The sequence below is a fragment of the Rhipicephalus sanguineus genome, chromosome 10 (assembly GCF_013339695.2).
Source record: "Rhipicephalus sanguineus isolate Rsan-2018 chromosome 10, BIME_Rsan_1.4, whole genome shotgun sequence".
Taxonomy (NCBI): domain Eukaryota; kingdom Metazoa; phylum Arthropoda; class Arachnida; order Ixodida; family Ixodidae; genus Rhipicephalus; species Rhipicephalus sanguineus.
The window spans coordinates 41669902-41695679 of NC_051185.1; the positions used below are offsets into that span (position 1 = coordinate 41669902).

General features: G+C 44.2%; 1 protein-coding gene across 1 annotated transcript in view; it reads right to left on the reverse strand.

Moving 5' to 3' along the window:
- Positions 1–3094: 3094 nt before the first annotated feature.
- LOC119406357 (HEAT repeat-containing protein 1-like) overlaps positions 3095–25778 on the reverse strand; it is a 93526-nt gene continuing 70842 nt past the window's right edge. Inside the window, exons 29-43 of the mRNA XM_049420057.1 lie at positions 24752–24888; positions 22622–22807; positions 21805–21945; positions 20969–21178; positions 20108–20283; positions 18857–18956; positions 17252–17404; positions 16580–16717; positions 15787–15891; positions 15007–15077; positions 14525–14622; positions 13942–14087; positions 12294–12449; positions 9329–9437; positions 3095–3186 (exon numbers count right to left, since the gene is read on the reverse strand). Of these exons, the coding sequence (XP_049276014.1) occupies positions 3098–3186; positions 9329–9437; positions 12294–12449; positions 13942–14087; positions 14525–14622; positions 15007–15077; positions 15787–15891; positions 16580–16717; positions 17252–17404; positions 18857–18956; positions 20108–20283; positions 20969–21178; positions 21805–21945; positions 22622–22807; positions 24752–24888 (2015 nt within the window). The 3' untranslated portion in view covers positions 3095–3097. The remainder of the gene's footprint in view (positions 3187–9328; positions 9438–12293; positions 12450–13941; positions 14088–14524; positions 14623–15006; positions 15078–15786; positions 15892–16579; positions 16718–17251; positions 17405–18856; positions 18957–20107; positions 20284–20968; positions 21179–21804; positions 21946–22621; positions 22808–24751; positions 24889–25778) is intronic.

Sequence of the window (25778 nt, forward strand, 5' to 3'; positions counted from 1 at the left end):
TCAGCTAGTCGCGGCCGATATAAACGGAGTTCATATCAAGTGCGACTGGCTCCTTTCCGCAACTTGCACGAGTGAGTCAGTCATGACCGACAGATTTGATCCTGGTCAAGCTTTATTGCGATCAAATTTAATCGAGTGACACACCGATAACTTTCTGTATCACGAGCTTGCCAGACTGAAATTCTACAAGCGCGCCCTACAATTACGGTGGCTACTACACTGCTTTATATGACATGAATAACAACAGCGGAATAATGTGCAGCGGCCTTTCGCTGTATTCTTTCCGTTCCTTGGGCACTACACATAATCAAAATCCGAGTTGCAATAAAACCTGTAATTGGGCAAGGTGAAGGCTGTCAGAGGAAAGACAGCACGAAAATATTCTCTCGTGAGCCTCCGACGAAATTATGCAATGACCTATTTGTTTCTAAATACCTATGAGAACATTTACAGAGTCTTCTGGTAGCCAGGCAAAAAAGGTTTGTGAAATCAACTTCACTGGTATTTCAATATTGCACTTAGCCATTGAGCAACGCTAATGTCTGTAGCAATGAACATGAAGAGAGCAGCAGCGACGGCCGTGCTCACGGTGCCTGCTGTCATTCGCGTAACACAGAACATGTGCAGACCCAGTCTCAAATAACGTTGCTGACAATCATGCTATTTAACACTATTACATAAATGAAAAATAAGTCGTTTTCGCAACTCTATTGATAAACAATTCAATATTTGCGCTGACAGCCACAGCTGTCCGCCGCCCGTAATCGCGCTTCGCCGTCTGCTACGTAGAGCCTGTTGCTGCAGTAGCGCCACCTGCACCGGAAGTCGGTTGCGCGCCGCTTTCAGAGTACGGCGGAGGCGGGGAGTTTGGCAACTGAAACAGGTTCTATAAACGTTGCTTTCAAGGGTGTCAATGTCACGCAAACTTCAAAATTCATATAAAATACCTTCGAAGCTATATTCGATGTTGATATTTTGCAGATATACACATGCTCACGGGAATCGATCTCACAGGCTATTTCGGCTGCGAAATTTTGTGTAGTACCCCTTTAAGCGTGTCACCACTGCTGCCGTTACACCTACGTAACCTTATTCTCTAGAGCATTTTTTTCCGAAATAGTAAGCCAACTAAGGCATCCGAAATACTTTCGGATAGTTTGAGTTTTTCGATTTCTTGAAGTTTCCTGCCATTTTGATCACGTAAGTTCAAGTAGGTTTGTGCAAGTTTCTGCCGTGCACTAGACGACGAGCGTTTAGTGCTGCTACCACGTGCACGTGGGTCTCTCGCTACCCGTAAACACCCGATGTGCAGATGCAGCTTCCGAAGGCTTTGTTATATGCAAAATGCAATGCAAATTTGCGTGTCTAACTAAATAAATTAGTTGCTAATAGGGGTAAAACTGGCACGGGTTGCATTCGGAACGTTAACATGTCCTTCACGGAACCCAGTTTGAGAACCCATGGATGTATGTGTGGTGGCTGAGTGGCTAAATGCATTGGCGCGATGGAGCGAGGGGTCGCAGGTTCGAATGTCCAGTCCCACTAGAACCGAAGATTTTTTATGATGTGTTTATTTACATCTACTTCGAATTTACGCTTACGGATGTTGATTTTTTGCTGACAACCAACGACGCCGACACCTGAATTTCTGCAAAACAAGCTCTTTGATGCGACCACATTAAAATGTAAGCCTTCTTGGTCATAAGAGCCAGCTGGTAAAGGTCAACGCGCACTCTTGACTCGACTGCGCCACAAAAACCGATGGCACATGCTACTTGACCTGCACGCCGTTGTCGCTATTGAAGCGACTGTCAGTCCACATTATTATGCGTTTTGTGTGTAGTGCTTATTGGTTTCTCTGTTAAACTCAAAAGAAGTGCAAAGAACTCGTTCGCTTGTCTGCGAGACGTAGTGCCGCAGTGGCTGTCGCCTAGTTTTAAGCTGTACAGTGAAAGAAAAAATGGAAATTGCGGTTTTCTTGGGTACAGCGCGAAAGAAACAGATAAGCACTACACACCAATAGCAAGGAATAAACAGTCCATTTGGGTATTTAAGATGACTTGCAATTTTTCCTGTCATATTCTGCTACGCCACGCCTTTTTCCAAAGCACATCACTTAAACTTCCGGCCTCACGTAACACATCTGCCACATTTCCTGCACGCCCGGTGCGCTCAGTTTTGGTATCGCCTAGATCGTAGCCATGAATTTCGATGATTATTATCTCAAATTACGTGTGTTTTCTTGTTGCAATTTTTAAAAAATGGGTGTGCCATAAATTGTCAGGCCCTACAACTCTTCCATATAAACAACAGCTCTCAAGTTATTAATTAAAAAGGTAATTGACAAGCTATTGTTAATTACTCAGTCATTTGAATGTATAACTTTATGTGTGGCTCAGTTTTTCCACCTCGGTGTAGAGTTCATATGTGAAGATGACAGGGGCCTGACTGTCATGGCATTTTTATAAAAAGTCTAAAAAATTTTCTAAAAAAAAAGCAACACCCTGCATATAGAGTGCTGAAAACTTACTGTAAAGGTTAAAATATGTTGATGTGCTGGAGTAAGTATAAATAATATCTGGGGTTTTACGTGCAAAAACCACGATATGATTATGAGGCGCACCCTAGTGGAGGGCTTAGGAAATTTCTACCATCTGGTGCTCTTTAACGTGCACTGACATCGCAGAGTACGTAGGCCTCTAGCATTTCGCCTCCATCGAAATGCGATCGCAGCGGCCGGGATCAAAGCCGCGAACTTCGGGTCAGCCGTCCAGCACTGTAACCGCTACACCCCCGTGGTGGATATGGAGTAAGCATTCAGTTTTTCATATTTATTAACACTGATTACCAATAAGTAAATCATTGCCATACTAAACATATTACTACACAAATACTCCCAATAGACAGAAAAAAATGTTCAACCATTATAATCTTTTGTTTGATCAGAAAAGCTGTTTCGGCTTCTGTGCTAGTGAAATCTCAGTCTACAACAGTCAAGTGCTTTCAACTACAGGTAGCAGGTATTTTAGCTGCAGTGCAAAAGCATTCATAAGAGTGAAATACAATGCCTTATGTTCATCATAAATTTTATTGCACACTAAAAATATTTCATTAAAGGTTCACCGAGGATCTGCTCCACTTCAAGGATGACGTCTTGGCATAGGCTTTCCACTTCTGTGCTCTCATCTGAACAGGAGGAAAAGGCAAAGATAAGTTATCTGTATAACTTTAGCTCCTGACCCTCAAAAAATTATGCGCATCTGCATAGGCTGTTACGTACAATATCAGCAAGTGCAAACAGTGACGGGAGCGACCATGGCTACAAACTGATAGGCCCAGAAAGTAGGCTCGTGCGAATAGTAAATTTTAGGTTCGAAGCGAATTCGAAGTGAACAGCGATTTGGTTGAATAATTTCGAATCGAATTCGAATAGTATATATCACATAGTATTATAAAGAAAAATGAGCACATTTGTCATGACCCAACTAACCTGCACAATACTTCTTTTAAATTGAAACAAGGCATGTGCAAATGTCATTATCCTTGGCTCAAAGGAAGTGGAAGCAACTTTGAATAGCACTAGCAAGATTTCACTTTTGGTAGAATGCAAGTGATAACCTGTAAAACAGGGGGTCTTAAACACGTGGCCTGCCGGCCGCATGCGGCCTGCAGAGCTCTCTCTTGCGGCCCACAGCCCACACATGGCGGTCTTCATCCCATATTTTCTTCATTTTCTTCATAATTATGTTCATGACCTACAGAGGCATGACTGGTCTAAAGCATTCTTGTCGTGAGGCGCCCCCTGCGGTCACCATGTGTTGAGACATAACCGTGAAACAACAACTCTGTATTGCAGAATCGGCGTCCAGATTTTAGGCATTTTTGGCGTCGAATCGCGTAGAATCCCCTTAAGAAATGACGCATATATAACATATGGGAAAGGTCTTTCACATGGCAACTTTAGCCGACTTTCTATACAAAGCAAGGTGTGTGACCGGGCTAGTTGGTATTCTGTACAAAGTACCCCACCTCCCCCCCCATGCTTCCACCTTTTTCACTATCCCGGCCCTTGCGGTACTAAATGTCATGCCTGCGGCCTGCTAGCTGGGGTGAGTTTGAGACCCCTGCTGTAAGATATGTTACATTTTAAAATTTGCTATACTTAGAGCATATAAACCGGTATAACAAGCTTTTAAACTTAAAAAAGGATGAATCGATGTGAGGGTACTATGTTGACTTAACCTTTAAGTGGGGGCTTCACAGCAGTGCAGATTTTTCCTGGAAAGGTGTATTCACGGTAAAGCACCTCTCCACTGCAGTGAAGCCACCTTTACAGGTGGGGTTACATGCGGACTAATATACACCTATTAGTTCATTTCGAATACTTCGAAATTTCCAAGAATTTAAACTCGAATTGAAGTGAACTCGAGTACTGAAATATTCTTTTGAATATTCGAAGTGCTCGAATATTCGCACAAGCCTACCAAAAACGTTTGGCTTGTGGGATTAGCACAATGACTTATGCATTATTCAAATATGGTAGACTTCCATAAATTTGACTCCACATAGTTTGGTCTTATGGTTCACCTCATGTTAACAAAAGGCCACAGCTGGTGCCCCATACATTTCTATGGTACCAAAGATAATTTCCTGAAATTGCCCTTTGCTGGATAATTCGAACTCTGCTGGCCATCCTACGCACTCCTCACCACAATGGTGACCACTGTAATGCTTGCAATAGCAGTCGTATCAGACTTCATGGCACCTAGGGTACAGCGAATGTGTTGAACCTGCTGCTATCGAAACAGTCTTTCTTTGGCCTTTCCTGGGAATACTTTATAGCAAAAACCGGTACTACCTCTCAATTAATTACTATAGCATTTATCCAATTGTAACACATTATTATTCCTTTTTTTCCCCCCACAAAAGCTTGTTGAAGAATTCCTCCGGCCTTGCGATCTACTACGAAACCAGAACTGCATTCACAACGGCTTAGTCAGAGCCGGCACCACTGCCATCACAAAATGGCGAGCGTGAAATGCGAGCTCACACAGCATGACATTGATGATGCACTAATTTCTGCCCGACTAAGAGCCCACTTTCAGGAGATAAGTGGTTGTTGAGCTACAGTCGAACCCGACTATATCGAACCCATTTACATCGAATTATCCTGTATATTGAACAACTTCTGAACACGGTATAGTTACAGTGTGAATATATAGCAAAAATTACGGTTACATCGAACAACAATAGCAGCGACTCCCGATACATCGAATGTCAAGCGGGGCAAAGGTGCCCCCGGAAGTTGGCTTTCCCTCGTAGCGGCAGGGAAACTGGCGCTTTTCCCCACCGCTCACTCCAAATGTGGTTTAACCCGGCGGCGCATGACCCGCTCTCCCTACCGTGACTGCGCCGCGTCAGTCGAGCCGCCATCACCCCCCTGCAAAAAATGATCCTGACCCGCCCGCAGTGCTTGCCGAGACAGCCAATCAGGGCCTCTTGTACTCTCGTCGTGCGAGTTATTTCCCTGCATTTCTCGTTCGTTGTGCTTCGTACTGTGCGCCTGTGCCGTGATGGCTAGTGTGAAGCGGCAGAATTTGCCTTTCGCCGTGAAGCTCGAAATTATAAATCGAGTCAAACGTGGTGAGAAGAAGTCGGACATTGCGGCAGCGTACAAGATTCCGAGGAGCACTCTCAGCACGATCTTGAAGAATAAGGCGGAGATTAGGGATAAAGCGGACAAAAGACCCGGTGCCCGTGGTGCCCGACGCGTATGCACGGCCATGTATGAAATGTCGAGACAGCCGTGTACAAGTGGTTCGTCAACGTTCAGTCGCGCAACCTCCCCGTGTCAGGCTCCATGATCGAACAAAAAACAAAGGACACGGCTTTTCTCCTTGGCAGGGAGGCTTTTCAAGGTGGCTCCGGTTGGCTACAGCGGTTCAAAGAAAGGCACGAGATTGTCGGCAAAGCGGTTACTGGCAAAAGCTGAGCTGTGGACTTCGACAGTGTGAACAAATGGATGCAAGAAAACTGGCCCGACATTACAGCAAGATATGAACCCCGGGTTATCTTCAATGCCGACGAAAAGAAGCTAGCTTCGTCAATAAAGTGCTTTTATGAATGGTATGTGAATTTATGACATCCAATTCTTTAGCAGGCTTACCGTATTGGCACGTAAATAACGTGACCGCAAATATAACGCGAGGGGGGTACTATCGGCCTGGATGAAAAAAAAAAAAAGTTTATTACGATTATAACGCGAAGTGATGCAACTGTAAACAGCAGTCAAAAAGTGGTCGCGCGCAGGGCTTTATTTACATTTACATCCGTCGGAAATGCTAGAACCACTAGCTCGCCCGATTACTCTTCCTCACTGCTCGAGTCCTTGTCGCTGTCGGCAAAAACCGCGTCGTCGTCCGTGCCGTCCAGGCTGTTCGAGAGGCAGCACTTCAGGAATGCCCGTGACACTATTGCCGACGGCAGGGCCTCCCAAGCATTATGAATCCATTGAGCGACCTCGCTCACTGACGCTCGCTTCATGCGGCCCGATGGAGTCAGTTGGCGATTGCTAGCCTCCAGCCACTGCTCGTATTCCCGTCGTACGAGATCCTTGAAGGGCTTGTTTATGCAGACATTCAGTGGCTGGAGCTGCGAAGTCATTCCTCCGGGAATGACAACAAGGTCGGTGTTAGACTTGCGGAGCGCTTCTTTGACCTCATCGGTCAAGTGGCCTCTAAATGCGTCTAGCGCAAGCATAGCTGGAGTGTTGAGGAGCGCACCCGGACGTCTTCCCCACACAACACGGATCCACTCTTTCATCATGGTACTGTCCATCCAGCCCTTCTCGTTGCACCTGACGTACATCCGGGGCGGGAATGTCTTGTTCTTTGGGAGAGTCTTTCTTTTAAATATGAGAAAAGGCGGCAGCTTGCGCCCGTCCGCCGTGCACGCCAGCATCACCGTCACCCGAGTCTTCTCATTGCCCGTTGTGCGGACGCGTACCTCCTTGGTGCCAAGTTCGTCAATCACGTAGCCAGCCGGAATGTCCAAAAAGATTGGAGTCTCATCCGCGTTTCCGATCTGGCCTACGGGGTACTGCTTCTCCCTCCTCATCTTAATTACATACCGCTGAAACTCAATTAGCTTCTCTTCGTACTCGGCCGGAAGCTTCTGGCAAATCGAAGTCCTTCGGCGAAGCGAGAATCCCGCACGATGCGTGAACTTCTGCACCCACGAGCGACTGGCCTTAAAGGTGTCACGGGGCACGCCGGCCTCACGTGCAAGCTCCCTTGCCTTAATCTGGACGAGTTCGGCATTGACAGGCAGAAAATGGCCGCGACGTTGGCGCACGAATACTGCCAGGTCCTCTTCGATTTTCGGGAAGCGGCCGGTCTTGGGCCCACGGAACGCCTTGCGAGTTGGTGCAGCTTGGAAGATGCGGTCACGGCACTTCCTCCAACCTCGAATGGTTGACTCCGTCACTCCGAGATGCCGCGCCGCACCCGAATTGCCCCTCTCTTCGGCCAGCAGGATCGCCTGTTTTTTAAACGCGGCAGTATATTGATTCCGCTTGTTCATTATGACAGGCAATGCGGAAGAAAGTGCGTTCCGAACACAGCGACGAGCGAGCTGCGAGCGCGAGGCGTAAGGAGGCGAAGTTATTCCAAAATGATTGTTATCCACGTGTTGCCACTGTGGCTCCCATGGCGCTAGCAGCGCTAGCGGCACAATGCGATCGCCGCAGCATACCGTAGTGCCGCATGCGTCGACTGCGATACGCACGAGGTTTCTGTACTGAGCGGCGGTGTTCCGAGACGCCAGGCAGGCGTCGGCGACACGGTGCCTTCCCGCGCGCGGTCACCGGAGGCGCAAGTAGGAATAAAATGTGCTATATGGTGCGACGAACCGGCTAAGTCCCTGGAACGTGCGGCGCACGCTACAGGGACGAAGATTTTTAAACAAAAAAAAAAAAAACTCGAAAAAATTTCGCGCTAACCCGAATATAACGCGAGGCGCCTTTCGAACTCGCAAATTTTTGGAAAAAAACTCGCGTTATATTCGTGCAAATACGGTATATAAAATTATGCCCTATACCGAACTGACAAGCGTTTTTTTGTGAGTTCGATATATCCGGGTTTGACTGTAGTGGCAACAAGTCGAGCATTCTCGGCAACCCAGAGATCTGCAAGCATTGCAACACGGACGAGCAAAATGGTCAGCATAGCGTGGGCAACTGTTCAGTTTCTGACTTTTAAGGAGCCGTTTGAAAGATGCAATACGGGACATCAATTGCATTGTTGACAAACAACTACACATTTTGTTCTTCAGTTCTTCACAGCAATATACTACGTGGTGCCCACCAAGTGATGATGACGGATACTACGTAATTGGGCTTCATTGTGTGAAGACTTCGTCCACTGGTTTCATCTTTTTCTTGTTGCCAGAAGTGAAGACAGGCAATTTCTTTATTGCTAAAAAACAAGTTGCTCATTGGGTTCTTGCACAGCTAAGGCACTGAAACGTCATTCTTACATTACTTTTCTACTCTGAACCTTGTTTGATTCGAGGGACACGTTACGATCACAAACACAGCTGTACAGGTCAGTGGTCTGGTTTGTTATACTTCCATTCTTTTGTGCAATTGAACCCACCGGATGATTCAACCGATTTCATCGGTCCCTTCAAGGTCAAATGATAATAATAATTGCTGGGGTTTAATGTTCCAAAACAACGATACGATTATGAGGGACGCTGCAGTAGAGGGCTCCAGAAACTTCGACCACCTGGGATTCTTTTTAACGTGCACCTAAATCTAAGTACACAGGCCTCAAGCATTTCCGCCTCCATCGAAAATGCGGCCCCCACAGCCGGGATTCGATCCCGCGACCTTCAGGTCAGCAGTCAAGCACCATAACCATTAGACCACTGTGGCGAGTAGATTACTGGAAGTTGACTGTATATGTAATCAAGACGAAATATACACCAAAGCATTAATTAATTCTTAGTAAAGTGCATACTAATTAGCGTGAATGCTACGACATCTTTTTGCGTGATCTCAGCACTGTGTTGGCTTTTTGCTCTTGAAACAACATAATAAAGTAATACACATGTATATACCATGCCTCATCCTCAGATTATTAAATGCTTTCCACACTACTACAGTTCTTTTAAAGAAATTAGCCGCAACATTTTACTATCAACAAGCAGTGCTCCGTCCTGCGACTATGCAAATTGGGGGGGGGGGGGGGTGAAATATCAACCTCTTCATGATACGGCTCAAACAGAAAAAAAAAACTTTCTGCAAGGTAACGCAAGTGGTTCATACCTTCCATGAGCTCAGCCAGGAACGGAACAGCCTCAGGCAGGAAGGACAGGTAGTCGTCACCCAGCTTGCGCACCGCCTCGCGGAATGCCAGCAGCGTCGTGTAACGCACCTGCACAGCGTGGCAACGTGTGGAACATGTCACTTTCACGTAGCCCTTGCTGTTGCATTTAACCCTTTCGCTCCTGCTGACGAGTATAGTCGCCATGAGATTTTGTACCAAAATTACCGATGACGATTATACTTGTCATGAGCGAAGATTGCCCAACATGGAGCCAATGGTGACTATAGTTGTCATAGTTGTGCTTCTTGATGCTAGATGGCCCCACTGGTCCATGCTGTGCCATTTGTCTCGCGGCTGTCATTACACTGCCATGCGGTGCAGCCACCTTCGAGTGATCTTTTTTTTATGCAATTAGTGAAATAATGGAACCCCACTGAATTGAAAGAATGGCACTGTTTTACTCAGAAAAAGAAAGGTAGACAAATTGAGTGAAACATTTTTTCAGTAAGTTGGTACAATTTTCTTTTTTTTTTACGGTAGTGAAAGGGTTAAGGGGAAACACTATTCGTTAAAACTTTTTTTATTTCTGGATCAATTTTGATTAAATTTGCAGAGTTTATGCATATTTTTGTGCTGACTTCAAATATGCAATTACTTTTGTACTGTAAAATGTGGTGTTTAAAATATAAAATATTGCATGTGCGTTTTGGGGAGTAAGATATTTCCTAAGCTGAGAAAATTTCTAAGCAGATCAGCGTGCCGCAATACTAATACAGAATAAGAACTGTGTGCAGTAAAACAAAAATGGACGTTCTAAACACCTTTGAACGAATGTTACAGTATGTTGAACATTCGCAATCAATTTGCTGTCAAGCTGGGATTTCGCGAATGTTGTCATTTGTTGAACTTTTGTCAAATGGGTTTAGAACATCCATTGTTCAACTGCACACAGTTATGATTCCAAATTGCTGTGACGTGCTGTTTTATTTAGTAACTCTCTCAGTTTAGGAAATATCTTGCTCCCTGAAACACACATGAGATATCCTCTATTTAAAAAACTTTGTATTATACTAGAAAAATAACTGCATATTCGAAATCAGCTCACAAATATACATAAACTCAGTGAGTTTCATCAAAATTGTTCAAAAAATAAAAAAATGTTTTAAGTTTAAAGCAGTAGATAAGTGTGGGGTTCTGAATGACTGCAAAAGATGCTGGTGTTTTAGTAATCATCATCTGGCAGAAAACAAAGCCACCCTTCGTCCACAGAGAATACACTCATATTTTGCTAACTACGTTATCAGCAGCGTTAGTAGGTAAGTAGGTAGGTAGGTAGGTAGGTAGTAAACTTTAATCAATGTCAGGAAGAATCTTCATCCCATTTTTATGGGGGCAAGACTGCGGGCCGCTCCAACGTTGGGACGGTGTTAGTGAAAGGCAGAAATAGACTCCCAGCCCTTTGAACTAACTCTGCTCTGCCCCACACCACTACACTCAAACCTCATTATAACAAAGTCTCATTATAACAAAGTCGCGTTTGACACGAAAATAAGTTCGTTATATCCGAAAATTCGTTATAAATGCATATTCGTAGCACTCTATGTATCACAAGACTATTCCTCATTTACTTTGCTTTAATCTATAATTCGTTATATCTGCATTCGTTATATCAGGGTTTGAGTGTATATTCCGGAAAATAACATTGAGTGGTGCAAGTTATATTCATGAGCACATCACATCCATGATAGTAATAAAACAAGAAACCTGCATGCGTTACAAGCAAGTACAGTAAAAGCTCGTTAATTCGGATTTCTAGGGACCGGAGAAAGTGTCCGAATTAACCGAATGTCCGAATTATCGAATGGTCGAAATAAACACAATAAATGCAAGAGTTTTTTCAACATACCTTTACTTTACAACGTAATCGCGGATGCGTGTCTGTTTTCTAGCAGAAATTCGCGCGGACAAAATTTTTTTGAGCCCTTCAAGGTGCTCAGCAGCTCGCATGCTGTCTGCAGTGACAAAACAAAATTCTTCAAGAGCGATGAGGGCCTCCGCCGCTTCTTTCACAGTACGAGGCTCATGGTGTGGATGATCCTCATTAGGCTCTTCATTCTCGGATTTGTCGCCATGCATCACTTCCTTGACGATTTGCTCATCAGTCAGAGAGTCGGCAGTGGCAACGCCACCATCAATGCCGATATAATTCTCGAGTGTCACTGCATCCGGCATAACACTTCCGAAATCCTGCTTGTCATCGGCACCGTCGTTCGGCGACACTTCGGCCACTGCGGCATCGCTGGAGTCGGTTCGTATTGTTTGCCGACGTCATGGCACAGGAGCAACTTCTTGTTGGGAGAGCCTTTTTCAGGGCACGCAAAATTTCTACTTTGGTGGTGAAGTCCTTGGCATCGTACTTGGGCCGCTTCGCCGGCGTTGCCATCGGCGGAGAGTGCGTTCACACGAGAAGTCAGCACAAAAGCACCAGCAACGATCAAGGTAAAGGAGCCACAGTGAATCGTTTCTCGATAAAACGGCGTTCAACGATGCAGCACACCAACGAGAACAACGGCAACAAAGCAACAAAATGGCACCGCCAAACCCACACGCGAAGAAAAGGCGTTCAACCAGTTTCAAGTCAAGCCAAGTCGATAATTGATGTCCATGGCGATGCTGCGTTTGAGCTTCACTTTTGTTCCGAATTGTTCTTTTTTCGTTTTCGAGCCTCGCCAGCGGCCCGAAAGTCGCCGAATTATCTGATTTGCGGTCAAATCTGTCCGAAATAACGGGCGCCCAGTCTCATAGAGTGATGCGTATGTTTACAGGGACCAGATGACGTGTCCGAATTAACCGATTTTCTGAATTAACGAGCTTTTACTGTACTATGTACACGCCTTCCATGTACATCGCAAATGGTCTAGCCTTATTTTAGGGTGCAACGGGGTTTCTCGTGACTCCACACACCTGTGCCTTGGAGTTGCGCATCTGGTAGAGAAGCTTCTGGTGCCACTCCTTTCGGGTGGCGTCTTCGCAGCCGGCAGCAAAGCTGGCCAAGCACGGCACCAGGTGCCGCTCCACTCGCTTCTGCGTTGCCTCCTCGCCACCCAACTCATTCTCCACCTAGTTGGAGAGTAAGGAAAACCCAGTTAGATCTCTCGAAAAAAGATACGCCACACTCACCCATCAGCTTCCCAGTGAACGAGAGATAACTTAAAATGGCCCTGAATCACTTTTCCAAGTAACCATCGAATGATCTCAGTATCGGAGTTTATTGCCTCACGAATGGATTGCCGCATAAGTTTTTTCAAATCCAAATCCGTGAAGTATGACTGGAGTTACAGGGATTTGTCGCATGCTTTCAGTGTTCTCGGTCATTTTTTGTCCTGATGAGCATGCTGGAAGCTACACAGGGGAGATGACAAAGAGGTAAAGAAGCTACAGCAGTGTGTGTCGTGAGCTTGAGTGCGCATTGTGAAATGCGATCAGTCTCTCCCTGTGTGATTTCAAATGCGGCAGTGTTGCTACTGTGTAATTTTAGCAGACTATAGAACGCAGTGCGGGCACCCTGTGGCAGGAAGTGCAACTGATCCGAACACTGCTCTTGACTTGGTTTATGTCAGCTATCAGCCAATAGCAGCAATCTGCTGCATGACGCCATACAGCAGCTGCAGGCATCTCCAAAGAGTGTGAGGACGGGCCTCTATATAGAGAGGGTGCTGGAGAAAGTGGCAACTTTGTGCTCTGCTTGTAAACTCTCCTTGCTGTGCACGACTGCAAGATTTGGTTGAGCTGTTCACAGCAGCATCTGCTTTCCATTGTTTGTTTTTTTCTTCACCCAGCACGAGCCGTGGGAGGTGTTGTGAAACTGGTGATGTTAAGTTGGAGGTTGGGTATTAAAAACTGCTGTTTTATGGTGCAAAAGCTACCCAGATAGCTTCCCATTAGCCTGCACTTGGTACGAATTTAGAAAAAGCCGATTTCCGTTTATTGTAACGGAAAATGTCTTATTACTGGTATCTAAGTTCTCTTTACAGAGTGAACTTCGTTGTATACTGAAAACTTGCAGATTAATTCCCAATTATCAGACAAGCTACATTTTAGGCAAAGTTAACCGTTCCACTCCTCACCCTCCCCACAATGCGTGCACGCACACACACACACACATTCATTGGAAGAAGCAAAGTTAAATTAGACTGAATACTAATGCCATCTTCCCCCAAGGCTGCTGGTGCTATCAAGAGTTTTCCAATGCTCTCTCAGTACAGAGTAGAATAGCATTAGGAAGTTTTCCAATGGCATGAAAGCAGAATTACAAAGTATCTCATGTTACTTGTTACTGATGGCACATAACTACAGTGTGGCCCATTAGCTAGGTAGAACAAACTAGGCAACTAAGAGGCCGGGAGACTAAACTAATTTCTACACCTGTTCAAATGCTCTGACCACTAACCAAACTCAACTTTACTGTCATGCCTAGTCTTTATGTTTTGATTACATAATCTCCACATAACTCAAATCTCTTATGAAAAGTTACAGCACTTTTCACCTCTACATTTTCTTCGCACTAACCGCTAAACAACGTGCAAAGAACCAACAATCCCTTGTCACGTACCTGGTTCACCAATGGCTTGAGCAAGAATGCAGCCTTCTCGCGTGTCAGAAACTGCTTGCCTCCATGATGGAAGCATGCCGTCAGGGTTGCCAGAACATGGTTCAGCAGGAGACAGCTTTTGGCTTCATCGTCAAAATAGTCTTCCTCTGTTGACAAGTCAATCAGCACATGTCAGAATGAAATTTCAGCTTGAACATCTTTCTCTAAAGCCAATCGTGAAATGCCTAGCTAATTACACAGCAATATAAAAAACGTTGCGTGATGTACATCAAATAGATTGCTTCACTGGGCCTTTGAAACAGTCCCGGACTGTCCGCAACACAGCATATGCAATGCTCATTGGCCTCGTGCAATTTGAGACTGTCAGGGGATGAATGATCGAAATGTCCAATTAGTAGAACCAAAGTTTTTTCCACTCGAAAGTTCTGGTACTGTCAAGAGGTCGAAATACCAGAACAGCACACGCATGAATACACCAGAACAGCACATGCGTAAATATGGTAGTTAAGACTTACGCAGAACACACAATGTGCAACAAATACGAAGCGGGGGCTTGGAAGAGCGAACGTATTACAGCACGCACCTGTTTTTGCGGTGTTTGTGGCCACCAACAAGTCGGCACTGTGCTCCACGAAGACTCCCGCAAACAGCACAAACAAACTCTTCAGCATTTCTGATAACCTGCAAATTTTAAAAAATTGGAGGTTAGTAAAATAAAATGGGACAAATTAGATCAATGATGAGACAGTGCAATGCAAAGCTTGTTTTCACTTCATACCTAATACCCTCAATGATAACAAGGGCACAAGAAGGAATAACGTTAGAACAGAATTGTTACGTTATTCTTGCGATATTTCTAATTTTAGCACTACTGCGTAAGTTTACTTGCTAATGCCGTTACACTGTTTTTTAATACATCCTACATCACAACACGGAGTACAATATTACCTGTACTACCTGCAAAATGGAGACAGCATACAGATAAGGTTCGTGCGCTCAATCCCGTAAATCGAAAACTTCGAATTACCAACAGATGGGTGCTCTTTGCCACGGGAAATTCTTTACCTTTCGGTGAGGTGGTAGAATGTGAGGACCTTGTTCTTATCCGGATCTTCAACAGCAGCCCAGTTGTATATCTGGAAAATGTTCGCGAGGAGATTAGGGCGCTGATGCGATGACTGTGCCATGTGGCAGTGATTTATTCACTATTTAGTGAGAATCCCAAATAGTGAAGATCAGCTGAGACTGTTCGACGAGTGTGTGCAAACTAAATAAGACCTACAGTCTGGCAGTGACCACTGACGATGCAAGCACCAATGCAGATGTGCCGTTCTGTACAAATGTTAAGTGGTGCAAGGCACTTACTATCAGTTTAAATCTCAATAAAGAAAAAATTGTAAATGTTGAGCAACACTGATCATAACGGCATGCTTCAAGTTATAAAAACACAACAAGAAAACAGGTAAATGGCCATTAATGTGTCGGACAAAGATTGTGAAAGAATGGATTGAAAACATCTGCTCAAGTAAAAACTTAGCACACAAACTGAAGTAAAGTGGAAACAAACTCTTATCTCAGAAGGAACACGCTATGGCCACCTATGCATGAAAGCTTTATCGTTAAATATTTAAGTAAATACTAACACTAGTTCTTTAAACATTTTTTTTCCCCCAGTCTAATTCTGGGGACGTTCTAGGCACTCTGTACTTGAAATGTGCACTTTTCTGGGGCCTGTTCACTGAACTATCTTCATTCTGTGCACTGCCAGAAAACAAGGTACTGTAGGATACTGCATAAGGTAAAACAAGAGAACAAACAATGGGGGCTTATATACATATCACGCACCTTGTAAAAGAATGGGCGAAACGTGACCTCCGAAAGCTTGAAGGACAGAGAGGTCACAACGCCAACGATACTGGTCTCGACGGTGTCAACTTCCGCATCCTCCACCTGGAAATTCCAGCACAGAGGTCAATGAAGGTCGTTCGAGCTAGCGAATGGCTCAAGGCATGTTATTGTACCAGCAGCTGATGGCAAATTGAACGTATAACCGCGGAAGAGTACAGAGGGCAAATTCAAGTTATCATCCTCATCAGCCTGACTATGCCTACTGCAAGGCAAAGGCCTCTCCCATGTTCCACCAATCAACCCAGTCCGGTGCTTGCTGCTGCCACATTATACCCGCAATCTTATTAATCTCATCTGCCCTCACGCGCTTGCCTTCTCTTGGAATTCGGTCAGTTACCCTTAATGACCAGCGGTTATCTTGCCTATGGACTACATGCCCTGCCCATGTCCATTTCTTCTTCTTGATTTCAACTAAGATGTCCTTAACACCCGTTTGTTCCCAGACCAACTCTGCTCTCTTCTTGTCCCTTAAGGTTACACCTATCATTTTCCTTTCCATTGCTTGCTGCGTCGTCCTCAAGTTAAGTTGAACCCACTTCATAGGCCTCCAGGTGTCTGCTCCGTATGTAAGTACAGGTAAGATGCACCTGTTTTATAACTCTCTCTAGTTATACGATTCTACAAATCACCAACACTTGCGTGAGTGACGTTTTACCGTAAAAACTTGAATTTCCTTTCGAGCCAAATGACACTCGCTCCATTTTCATGCATTTGAATGCTGCTTGCTCACCTGCGAGTTGTCCCGGCGGTAGGCCAACAGCTGGAGGACCAGTTCTTGAAGCTGGGGCAGGTGACCTTTCAGGTCAGCCTTCTCCATGGAGCTGATAAACTCTCCCAACAGCGACATCAGGGGCTCCAGAGCAGCTGCCTAAAAATGCAATAGCACAAAAGGGTGGTTCACCAACTAGTGAACAATCTGCTAGCTAAATGCAATAGCCCCAAAATGCTTCCCCGTTTGAACCTGTGATAGGCTGTATTATTTACTTTATACTGCAATCTGCCCTTCCGAGTTTCCAGCAAGGAAGGTGTGTGGTTCGCAAGTGCCATCCAAGTTGAAATAAATGCGACGCTTGACATAATGTGCAATGATGTAGCCAAGTTAGTTACTACGGAAACAAGTTAGTTCACTGGAGGCATCAGATTTTTGCCACGGTTTAGCTCGTTCTACTCAGTAAGAGTCTGTAGCAACATGTGATGTTTTAGAGTGAGGAATGATGCTACTCACAGACCACAAATAGAATTTTTTCATCATGCTAATGTTTAATTTTTTTTTTTCCCACAGTGAAGCAGTCTATGGAGGGTTTATTGCAAGTCTACACTTTAGCCCGCACTTATACATGTCTGAATAATCAAGGATACGCAACAATCTTTTGAAAGCATAGTTCCGAACACCGGCACGTACCGAATGGCTGAGCTTGTGGAAGCTCTCCTCAATGGCTGGAATGAGGACGCGAGCTGGCACATGGTGGGCAATGTGCGTCGATGTAGACTCCAGCCGCTGACCCAGGGTTCCGCTGGCTGCTTCCTTTGCGCAAGACACGTGCATTGTGCACACCTGGTGGAGGTTGATTCAGAATGAGACACATTCAAGAAGTGTACTAGCACCGGATTTGGTTAATTGAGTAAGCAGTCAAGATGATGCACAAACATTTACAGTAGGGAAGGAAAAAAGATGAACCAAAAGCACGATTATTGCATAAAAAACATCACTTTACATTCAACTGATCGGTTTCCTAATGTAGAGACAACAATTGCAACCGATACGACGCACAAAAGAAAAATAAAATGGCTTGAGTCACCGCTCCTTTATAGGCCAACAATGCAACCTTGTAACACAATAAAAAACAAAACAAATCTGCAGGTAGAGACCCTGACACAATATGTATAAAAGGCTACAAATGTGGAAGCCTTAGATGCCTCATCAAATGTGAAAAATTCCAGCAGCATCAACATGAATGATGCAAAAAACCATCACCAAGTAATGACGTCTTGACGACGTCACAGATCGCCAAAATTATCATGACGTCACGTGATGACAAATCGCACAGAATCGGTGCTTGATTAAAGGTGAGCAGAGATCAATATAATGGAATGAGAAGAAAAAGACGAAGAAGAAGAAGATGACTTTCACCTTCAAGTCACCTTAGGCGAATGAATAAGGGACCGTGCGACTCTTTCACAGCAGAGCTGCTTAAGACGGCCATAAAAACTTTGGTGTCTGCACAAAACCACAGGTGGTTATGTGCAACAGGAATTGAGCAAGCCCCACTACCGAGTACAGCAGGTGCGAGCGTTAAACGAAAGCTCTGCTTGGCGAAGTGAAACGCGTGAACGAGAGAGAGAGAAAGGAGGTAAAAGAAAGAGAACGATAAAAATAGAGAGGAATAAAGACCTAAAAAAATAAAAAGACATAGAAAGAGAGAGAATGAAAATAACGAAACAGACTCGAAAAAAGAGATAGAAGAAACAAAGCAAGACCAAAAAAGAGAGAAATAAAGAAAAGCAGAGAGAGAAAGAAAGAGAAGAACGAGAAATAAAAAATTGAAGGAACAAGAAAGAGAAAGAAATAGATAGAAAGCAATAGGTACAACAAACAAATACAAGAAACAGAGAGAAAGGGAAAGAAATAAGAAAAAAGAAACAAAGAAGGCCATGCAGCTCCGTTCTTCTTCAGGCTTGGCACCACAAGCGCGAAGCTGCCATAACTTTTTACCATGCTCTCAACAAGTTTTGTACCTCTTAGAGTGCTCGTCTAAATTATGCATCTAAGTACTAATAAAATATTTGCACTACAGTGATTACAAAATTCCAGCAAGCTTGAAAAAAAAAAAGAAAGAAAAAGTTCAAATCGATGTGAAGCAGATATTCATGGGTTCTCAAGCGCACCAGATTTTTAAGATCGTAAGAATGAATTCTCCAAAGAGTCCACGTAACAATTACACTTTTTTTTTTTCAAGATGGTTTTATAATGTGAGGTGATAGGAGTAAATCGCTTGAGCACACTTACCTGAACTAGGATTGTAGTCAGGTATGCACTCAAGAACGGTGCCAGGCTTTCGACCAACCGATGCAATGCTGTGATGAGTGCCATCGTAACCACATCCGACCTGCAGTGCCCAAAAGATAATGCGATGTGTCAAATTTTGGACAACATTTTGCGCCAAGAACCTGCTTTTCACAGGTACCGAGTTGGATGTCTTATTTTCAGTTTACAGTTGGATGCCCAATTTTAAGCTTCATTAACCCTTTCAGCCCCAGTGATTCCAATTGGAATCATCTGTTTTCTAAGTCACTCAGCAAGCACCTGGTAAAGATAAAGCGTTGTTCTTTTTCAAGAGCTCATACTTAGCATCTGCTCTACGCATGGTGCCAACCTGGTACGTACAACAAAGTGAGGTCACCTGTGAACAAAGTAATTACAGAAGCGGTCATGCTGTTCACGCATTTCGCTGAGGCAGCTTCTTCTTTCACCATGCAGAGATAGGGCATTTATTTTAGTCTTGCGTTGAAAATTGGAATGTTGGCTATTGGGCATTATGCTATCCCATCTAAATATTTGTTTGAGTAATGAATTAAATAAAAATAATGGAAATATTATGAAACAATAATTATTAATTAAATTAATTTCGACGTTAATTACTCTTCATTGAAAAGTGTGAGCAAAGTTTTTTTTTCATTTTTTAATTACCATGATCATGCACATCTCAAAATTTAAAAACTGGTTGCTTACATTTAAAATAAATTAATTTGGGACTGAAAGGGTTAAAGCAGTAAAGTAGTATACTTAACGGCTGACTGTATTCTAAAGTTATACTTTATTATATCAAAGCTTGATGGTATCTCAAGGCTTCCAGCATTATAATTAAAAGAATGAAAACAAAAAAATAAAATCCTGGGTCTAATATCAAAACTGGGATTTCATGGCTGTTCTGTAAGCAAATGAGTACTTTTGCCACACGTGACTAGTCAAGGCACTTGTGTACGCCCCAGTTTCGTAACGTTTTGTGCCACCGTCAACCAATCTCATGCAGCAAAGAATGTTCGTTTGTTTAGAAAACATGCACAAGATCGCATCCCAGGTGCCCCCATTAATATGCACTGAGGTTCACCACAACAGCCAAACTTACACTGCAACGACAGTGAAAAAAATGTTGCGAAAGAAATGGTCGATTAAGAAAGAACAATGAAAGCAGTGATTGATTGATTGATTGATCGACTGAACCAACGAAGAGGACGGAAGATGAATGAATGTGCTGACCTCTCCTTGCCCTGTTCCTGCAGGATGTTGAGGAAGGGCGGCATGAGACGGCCAAAGTGAGCAATGGTGGGCGTCGGCAGGCTGTGGCACAGTTCGGCAAAGCACAGCAGCGCGCTACTCATCAGTAGAGGATTCAACCGCTTGTCGGAGAGCAGCTGGTGTGCCAGGTCGTACACCTGTGCAAAGAAAACACAATGTAAACCATGTCTGCCAATATCCCAAACTTAACATAATGTTTACTCTGGCATATTCCATGATCTTTAGAATGTTGCACCTGGTTCTATGAGAAAATAAAAGCTGCATTCATTTATTCATTCTCATTTTTATCTGAAAGGGTATTACAAAAGAGGCATTTTTGTATGCATGTTAAGCCATTGTACAATGATTCGACAAGAATTTACAAGATACACTAAACGTGAAGCTCAGTGGGCAGGTGATAGTAGTGATGAATGAATGAATGAATGAATGAATGAATGAATGAATGAATGTTTAACTTGGCTCATTCCATGATTTTAGAAGGTTGCTTTGAGTTTCACAAGAAAAATAAGCAGCACCTACTCAAGATTTTAAAAAAGAACATACATCTGCACTGGCCTCCTGAGTACAATCTTTGCCAGTATGAAACGTGCCACCGGACAGTTGCTACTGTTGTGACTTCTGTGCTGCGTCCTAAGGTAAGCATTCTAAAGCGTAATATACAGAGATTCTATTACATTTGACAGATATTCCCACCATGCTTCTACCTCTCCAGAAAGGTTTCTTTTCAACTCTTATCAACTGAGGAAAGACAAAAGAGCTGTATAAATTACAAGTGCTTAAAGCTAGAGTAACCACCCTCAGCAATTCCCTCTCAGTCCTCACCTCAGCGAAAGCATCACGATGTTCGGCTCCCAACGTACGAATAAGAAGTTTAAGTGATAACAGTGCCGTTTGGCGGTTCAGTGCCGCCTCCTCGCTTGAAGTTGCTCCAGATGTTCTGTCTCCGACGGACGGCGCCGATGGCATGTTGGACAAGGATTTGCCGTGCGCCATTTGCAGCAGCATCGGAACCAGTTCCAGCAAGGACTGGGTCTGTGAGAGTCGCAAGAAGAAAAGTGAAATTGCCGAGCCTCATCCTACTTGCCATAGTAAAACTCCACCACATTAAAAAAAAAACTGCTGCCAATCACACACTTAAAGGGACAACATTAAAGGGACACTAAGGAGAAAAACGTTTTCACTTGTTATTACTAAACCACTCCTCTCGCAATACCAAGAACACCAGCTTGCTGCAAGAAGATGCTTGGCAATGCATGAAAAATGCACTGAAAAGAAAATGAGGGTTGCAATAGTTTACAGAAGCTTTTGCACCAATTTGCTGTCAAGTCATCGATTTTCACAGCATCTGCCACAGCAATCATGCCTGCATCAGGCAGTGTGCCCCAGCGATTCTCACTGCATTTTTTTCCCATGCTACAAGTGCTCCCTGATGGCCATGGTGTGGAAAGCATCAAGCCTTTCCGAGTGCATTTGCTTCTTGTGACATGCGACCTTGCAGCTTGCGAGCAAGGGAAAAAGGGACTAGCCAGAAGCATCGCCAATATAATGCCACTCTACATCGCCTTGCTCCTCATTCTGTCTCCCGTTGAGATTTCTTTCCAACACGAAAACTTCTCATGGGCCTACGCACTTTGCGAAGTGTTAAAGTGCAGACTTACGTCTTCCTCTGCAAAGTAATCCTTAGCGGCCAGCTTCTCGTTCAGCATGTCCATGGCGCTGCGCCGTATGGATGAAAGCTCGTGGCACATCAGCGACCGAATTACCGAGACAAACTGCCCGCTGGGGAGCAGCCCGTTCACCTGATGGCCAGAAACAAATGATACGACGTGAGTCGATTCAATGGCTGCGCGAATAAAAATTCATCGCCAATACAGTCCCCCATTCAAAACAAAATAGGATGCACGAAGATACCAGGTACATTTTCCTGGTTTCGGCACGTCTGTTGCTTCATTTAGTTATGCTCAAAGTCTGGCATCAGTACATCATGTAGGATGCAACAATAATAAAGACAAGCTGAGAAATGAGCAAGACTAAGAAACAGAAAGTGAGCAAGAAGTCATTGTGAAATTGTTGAGCAAAACAAAACAGTACAGGTAGAAATGTTGTGACAGGATAGCGTCGATCCTGTCTGCAACATTTCTGCCTGAACTGCATTTTGTTTTGCTCAACAATGCACCAACTGGCCCAACAGTCAACGCTTGAGCAAGAAATTATCTCAAGAAAACAATGCTGTACTGTGACAGAATATAGCATTGTTTGATACAGCACAATACAGCATCATGACCAATGTACCTTTCGTTTTAGTTCGTTATGGCAGACCAAAATGAGACCTTTCTCAAATGCAAACCAAAAGTGTAATCTGTTCTGCCAAACCAATCTGTCTTTCTTCATTAGCATCCTCATTATTGTTCCTTCATGCAAAAGGTATAACATACAAAACCAGTGCACTCTAGGGTTACCATGACACCCACGCACCTTGTGAACGACATCGTGCAGCTTTGACAGCAAGGCCTTCCAGGCGCGCTCCTGGTAGGGGGTCTTGGTTGGGCTTTGGCTCCAGCGGCTCACTTGCTGCAAGAACTGCAGGCAGGCCGACAGGCAAGGCCCGCAGAGGGCCTCCGTCGTGCCTGCATCTCCCTTACCACCCTGCAGTGCTGCCATCTGGAATAACAGTAACGATAAAGAGGTCAGCGTCTATCCATGCTTGCTTACCTGGTGACATCGAAATTCGGGAGATTCGTAATGCGGAGGGGTGAGACGCAACAAGAAAAAACTGGTGTATGTATATTAAGTTACTGTATCTCAAGACCGCAGCATCACAAACGAATTATTGCCAATAAACTTTGTAGACATCAACGATCATACTGGTACTTGTAATTATACGGTGCATGCACGCGTGCGTAATTAAGGGAAAAAAACTGCTGCGTGTCAGGACAGCTAGTAGCCCCTTGCCAATCCTGATGCGCTTTTCCACATTACACCAGTGTACAGCGGCGAAAGTGACTTAAGCATTCCGAATGCGATCGGAAAATTTTAGAACTGCTGTCCTGAGTTACTGTTATTTTCCTTTGACAGTGGTGCTAGCACTGTTTTTCGGGTGATTTATGGCCGTGCCCGTACAATCAGGATTACTCAAAATCCAGGAGTCTCTCGAACATTCTTAGAGTTGGCAGGTACATCTATCCCACAAGAGGAAAGATCAATTCGTCCATTCATGGTGTATAAATCCTAAAGGAACACTATGAGAGGAGCTGCTGTGTGCGGGTACATGGTCAAAGGCGTAAGCAGCGTCGAGCATTCAGTGCCACGAAGCCTGGTGCTTCCAACTCGATCCAGTTGAGCCACGGTGTGGTGCTTTGGAAGCGAAGCAAAGCTTGGCTTCAAATTAGAGATGTGCGAATAGCAAAATTTTGGGTGCGAAGCGAATTCGAATAATAAAGGTTGAGTGCGAATCGAATAAAAATTTCGAATAATTTTCGAATATTTCTCAAACATTTTTCGAATAATTCGAAGTGAAATTACAGAAAAAGTTGCAGAGAATCCCTAAGTATGTTCTTGTGAGATAGCAACATGAAAGTGTTTCTTTTCGCTGGGTTGATGAAGCGCTGGTGGGCTGGTGTTTCATAGTTGTCTTTCTTATCAAGAATGAGGCAATGTAGAGGCCGAATTGTATTTATGTACGTGATTTGGTGCAACCAAAGTGTTACCGACAACACTTTACACGTGATAGGCAGAGATGCCATTTCCTCAGCCTCTCCTTCTTTTCAACTTCTGTGGAAGGCCAACTGATGTGGCAGACAAGGGTGCACTCCCTTCAAGTCCAGAGTTCCAAATCTGCCTCGTAGACGTCGATATATAAGAACATCTGAAATTTTGGATGCTAAAAAGCTTCGGCGTTCGATTTTTTGGACTTCCTGCCCAAATTTCAGGTCCAAAACAGCATTAATTGAGCCCCCAACTCTGCCACATCTTTCATCTCCATATTGGAACCAGCGTTTTCTTGAGTTAATACATTTGCGACTGTAGCGGAGCTTGAAAGGCAGCTTTGCCGCAATACGGGAGTGTGATGAGGTGAAGCATATTAAAAATCTAGGGACCACTTTCAAACGGACGCTGACTGTCTCTTGACTAAGTTCAACCGTAACGGACCTTGAAAGGCAGCTTTGCCGCAATACGGGGGTGTGAGGAGGTGAACCATATTGAAAACCTAGGGACCACTTTCAATCGTTGACTGTCTCTTGGCAAAGTTCGACCGTAACGGAGCTTGAAAGGCAGCTTTGCTGCAATACCGGGGTGTGATAAGGTGAAGCATGTTGAAAATCTAGGGACCACTTTCAATCGTTGACTGTCTCTTGGCTAAGTTCGACCGTAATGGAGCTTGAAAGGCAGCTTTGCCGCAATACGAGAGTGTAATGAGGTGAAGCATATTGAAAATCTGAAGGGGTCACTTTCAACCGGACGTTGACTGCATTTGTCTTTGGGAAGTTCAAATAGTTTGAAAAGTAAAATTTCAGTGCGAATCGAATCGAATAGCAAACACTATTCGAAAAATATTCGAAATTTCGAATATTCGCACACCCCTACTTCAAATATTTGAAAGCTCACCTGGCCAAGGAAAGTTGATGAGCCCAGAAGATTGGCCACAAAGTTGGCAATGCTCAGTCGGAACCTCTGAAGCTGCTTGTCCGAGTACAACCGCAGGTCAAACACTTCGGGGTGGCTTGGAGGATCGTTGCTGTTATCTGCAGTGCAAGCAAGCATGTGGCATGTGCTTGACATTGAGCCATAGCATTTATTGAGGCAACTTAAAGGGGCCCTGCAACACTTTTTGAGCATGGTCAGAAAACACTGCCGATCGGTAGGCGAGGCTCCTGAGAACATGTGAGTCAAACATTAGAGGGCAGCACGCGGCCTGAAATTTACAATTACTTCTCAAAGTCAGCTAGAAATCGCTCGCTCTTCTATCTAGAAATGATGCCATAAACCCAAATGAACGCACCATAAACCCAAAGTTCACGGTCATTGGCTGATTTGAGCATCGTGAGCTGTATAGTTACTGCGGCCGCCGCGGGATGCATGGTGCTTGCGATCATGCTTAAAGTAGTAAGCTGCGCATTCTAAGAAAAAAAAAAGAGAAAAGAACGTGCTTAAGGTCATGACGTGTGCTGACGAATAGACATCATCCCCCACCAGTGTAGCTTTCAGTGTGCTCGCTGGTATGAAAGGAGAGAGAAAGCGCTTAAAACGTGCGACAGATCCCTGTAACTCCACTCGTACTTGACGGATTCTAAGAACTCTTGTGCCAGTTGATTCGTGAGGCAGTAAACTCCTTTAATGAAGCCATTTGATGATTATTTGGAAAAGTGCTACAGGGTCCCTTTAAAACAACTGCTTGCCTAGAATGGCTCACACAATTACCAGTGTTGTGTGCGTTACAGGAAAAAAGCAACTAAATACATTACTCGTTATGCTAACAAAAAAGGAATGCGTTACCGCCTTACGTTACCTACAAAAAAAAAGGTAACGCGTTACCGTTACCGAAAAGAAGTAACGTGCATTACTTCTGCCGTTACTCCAGGGTAAAAAATTTGAAGCAGTGTGCCCTCGCTGCAATTTACTAAACTTCATATTT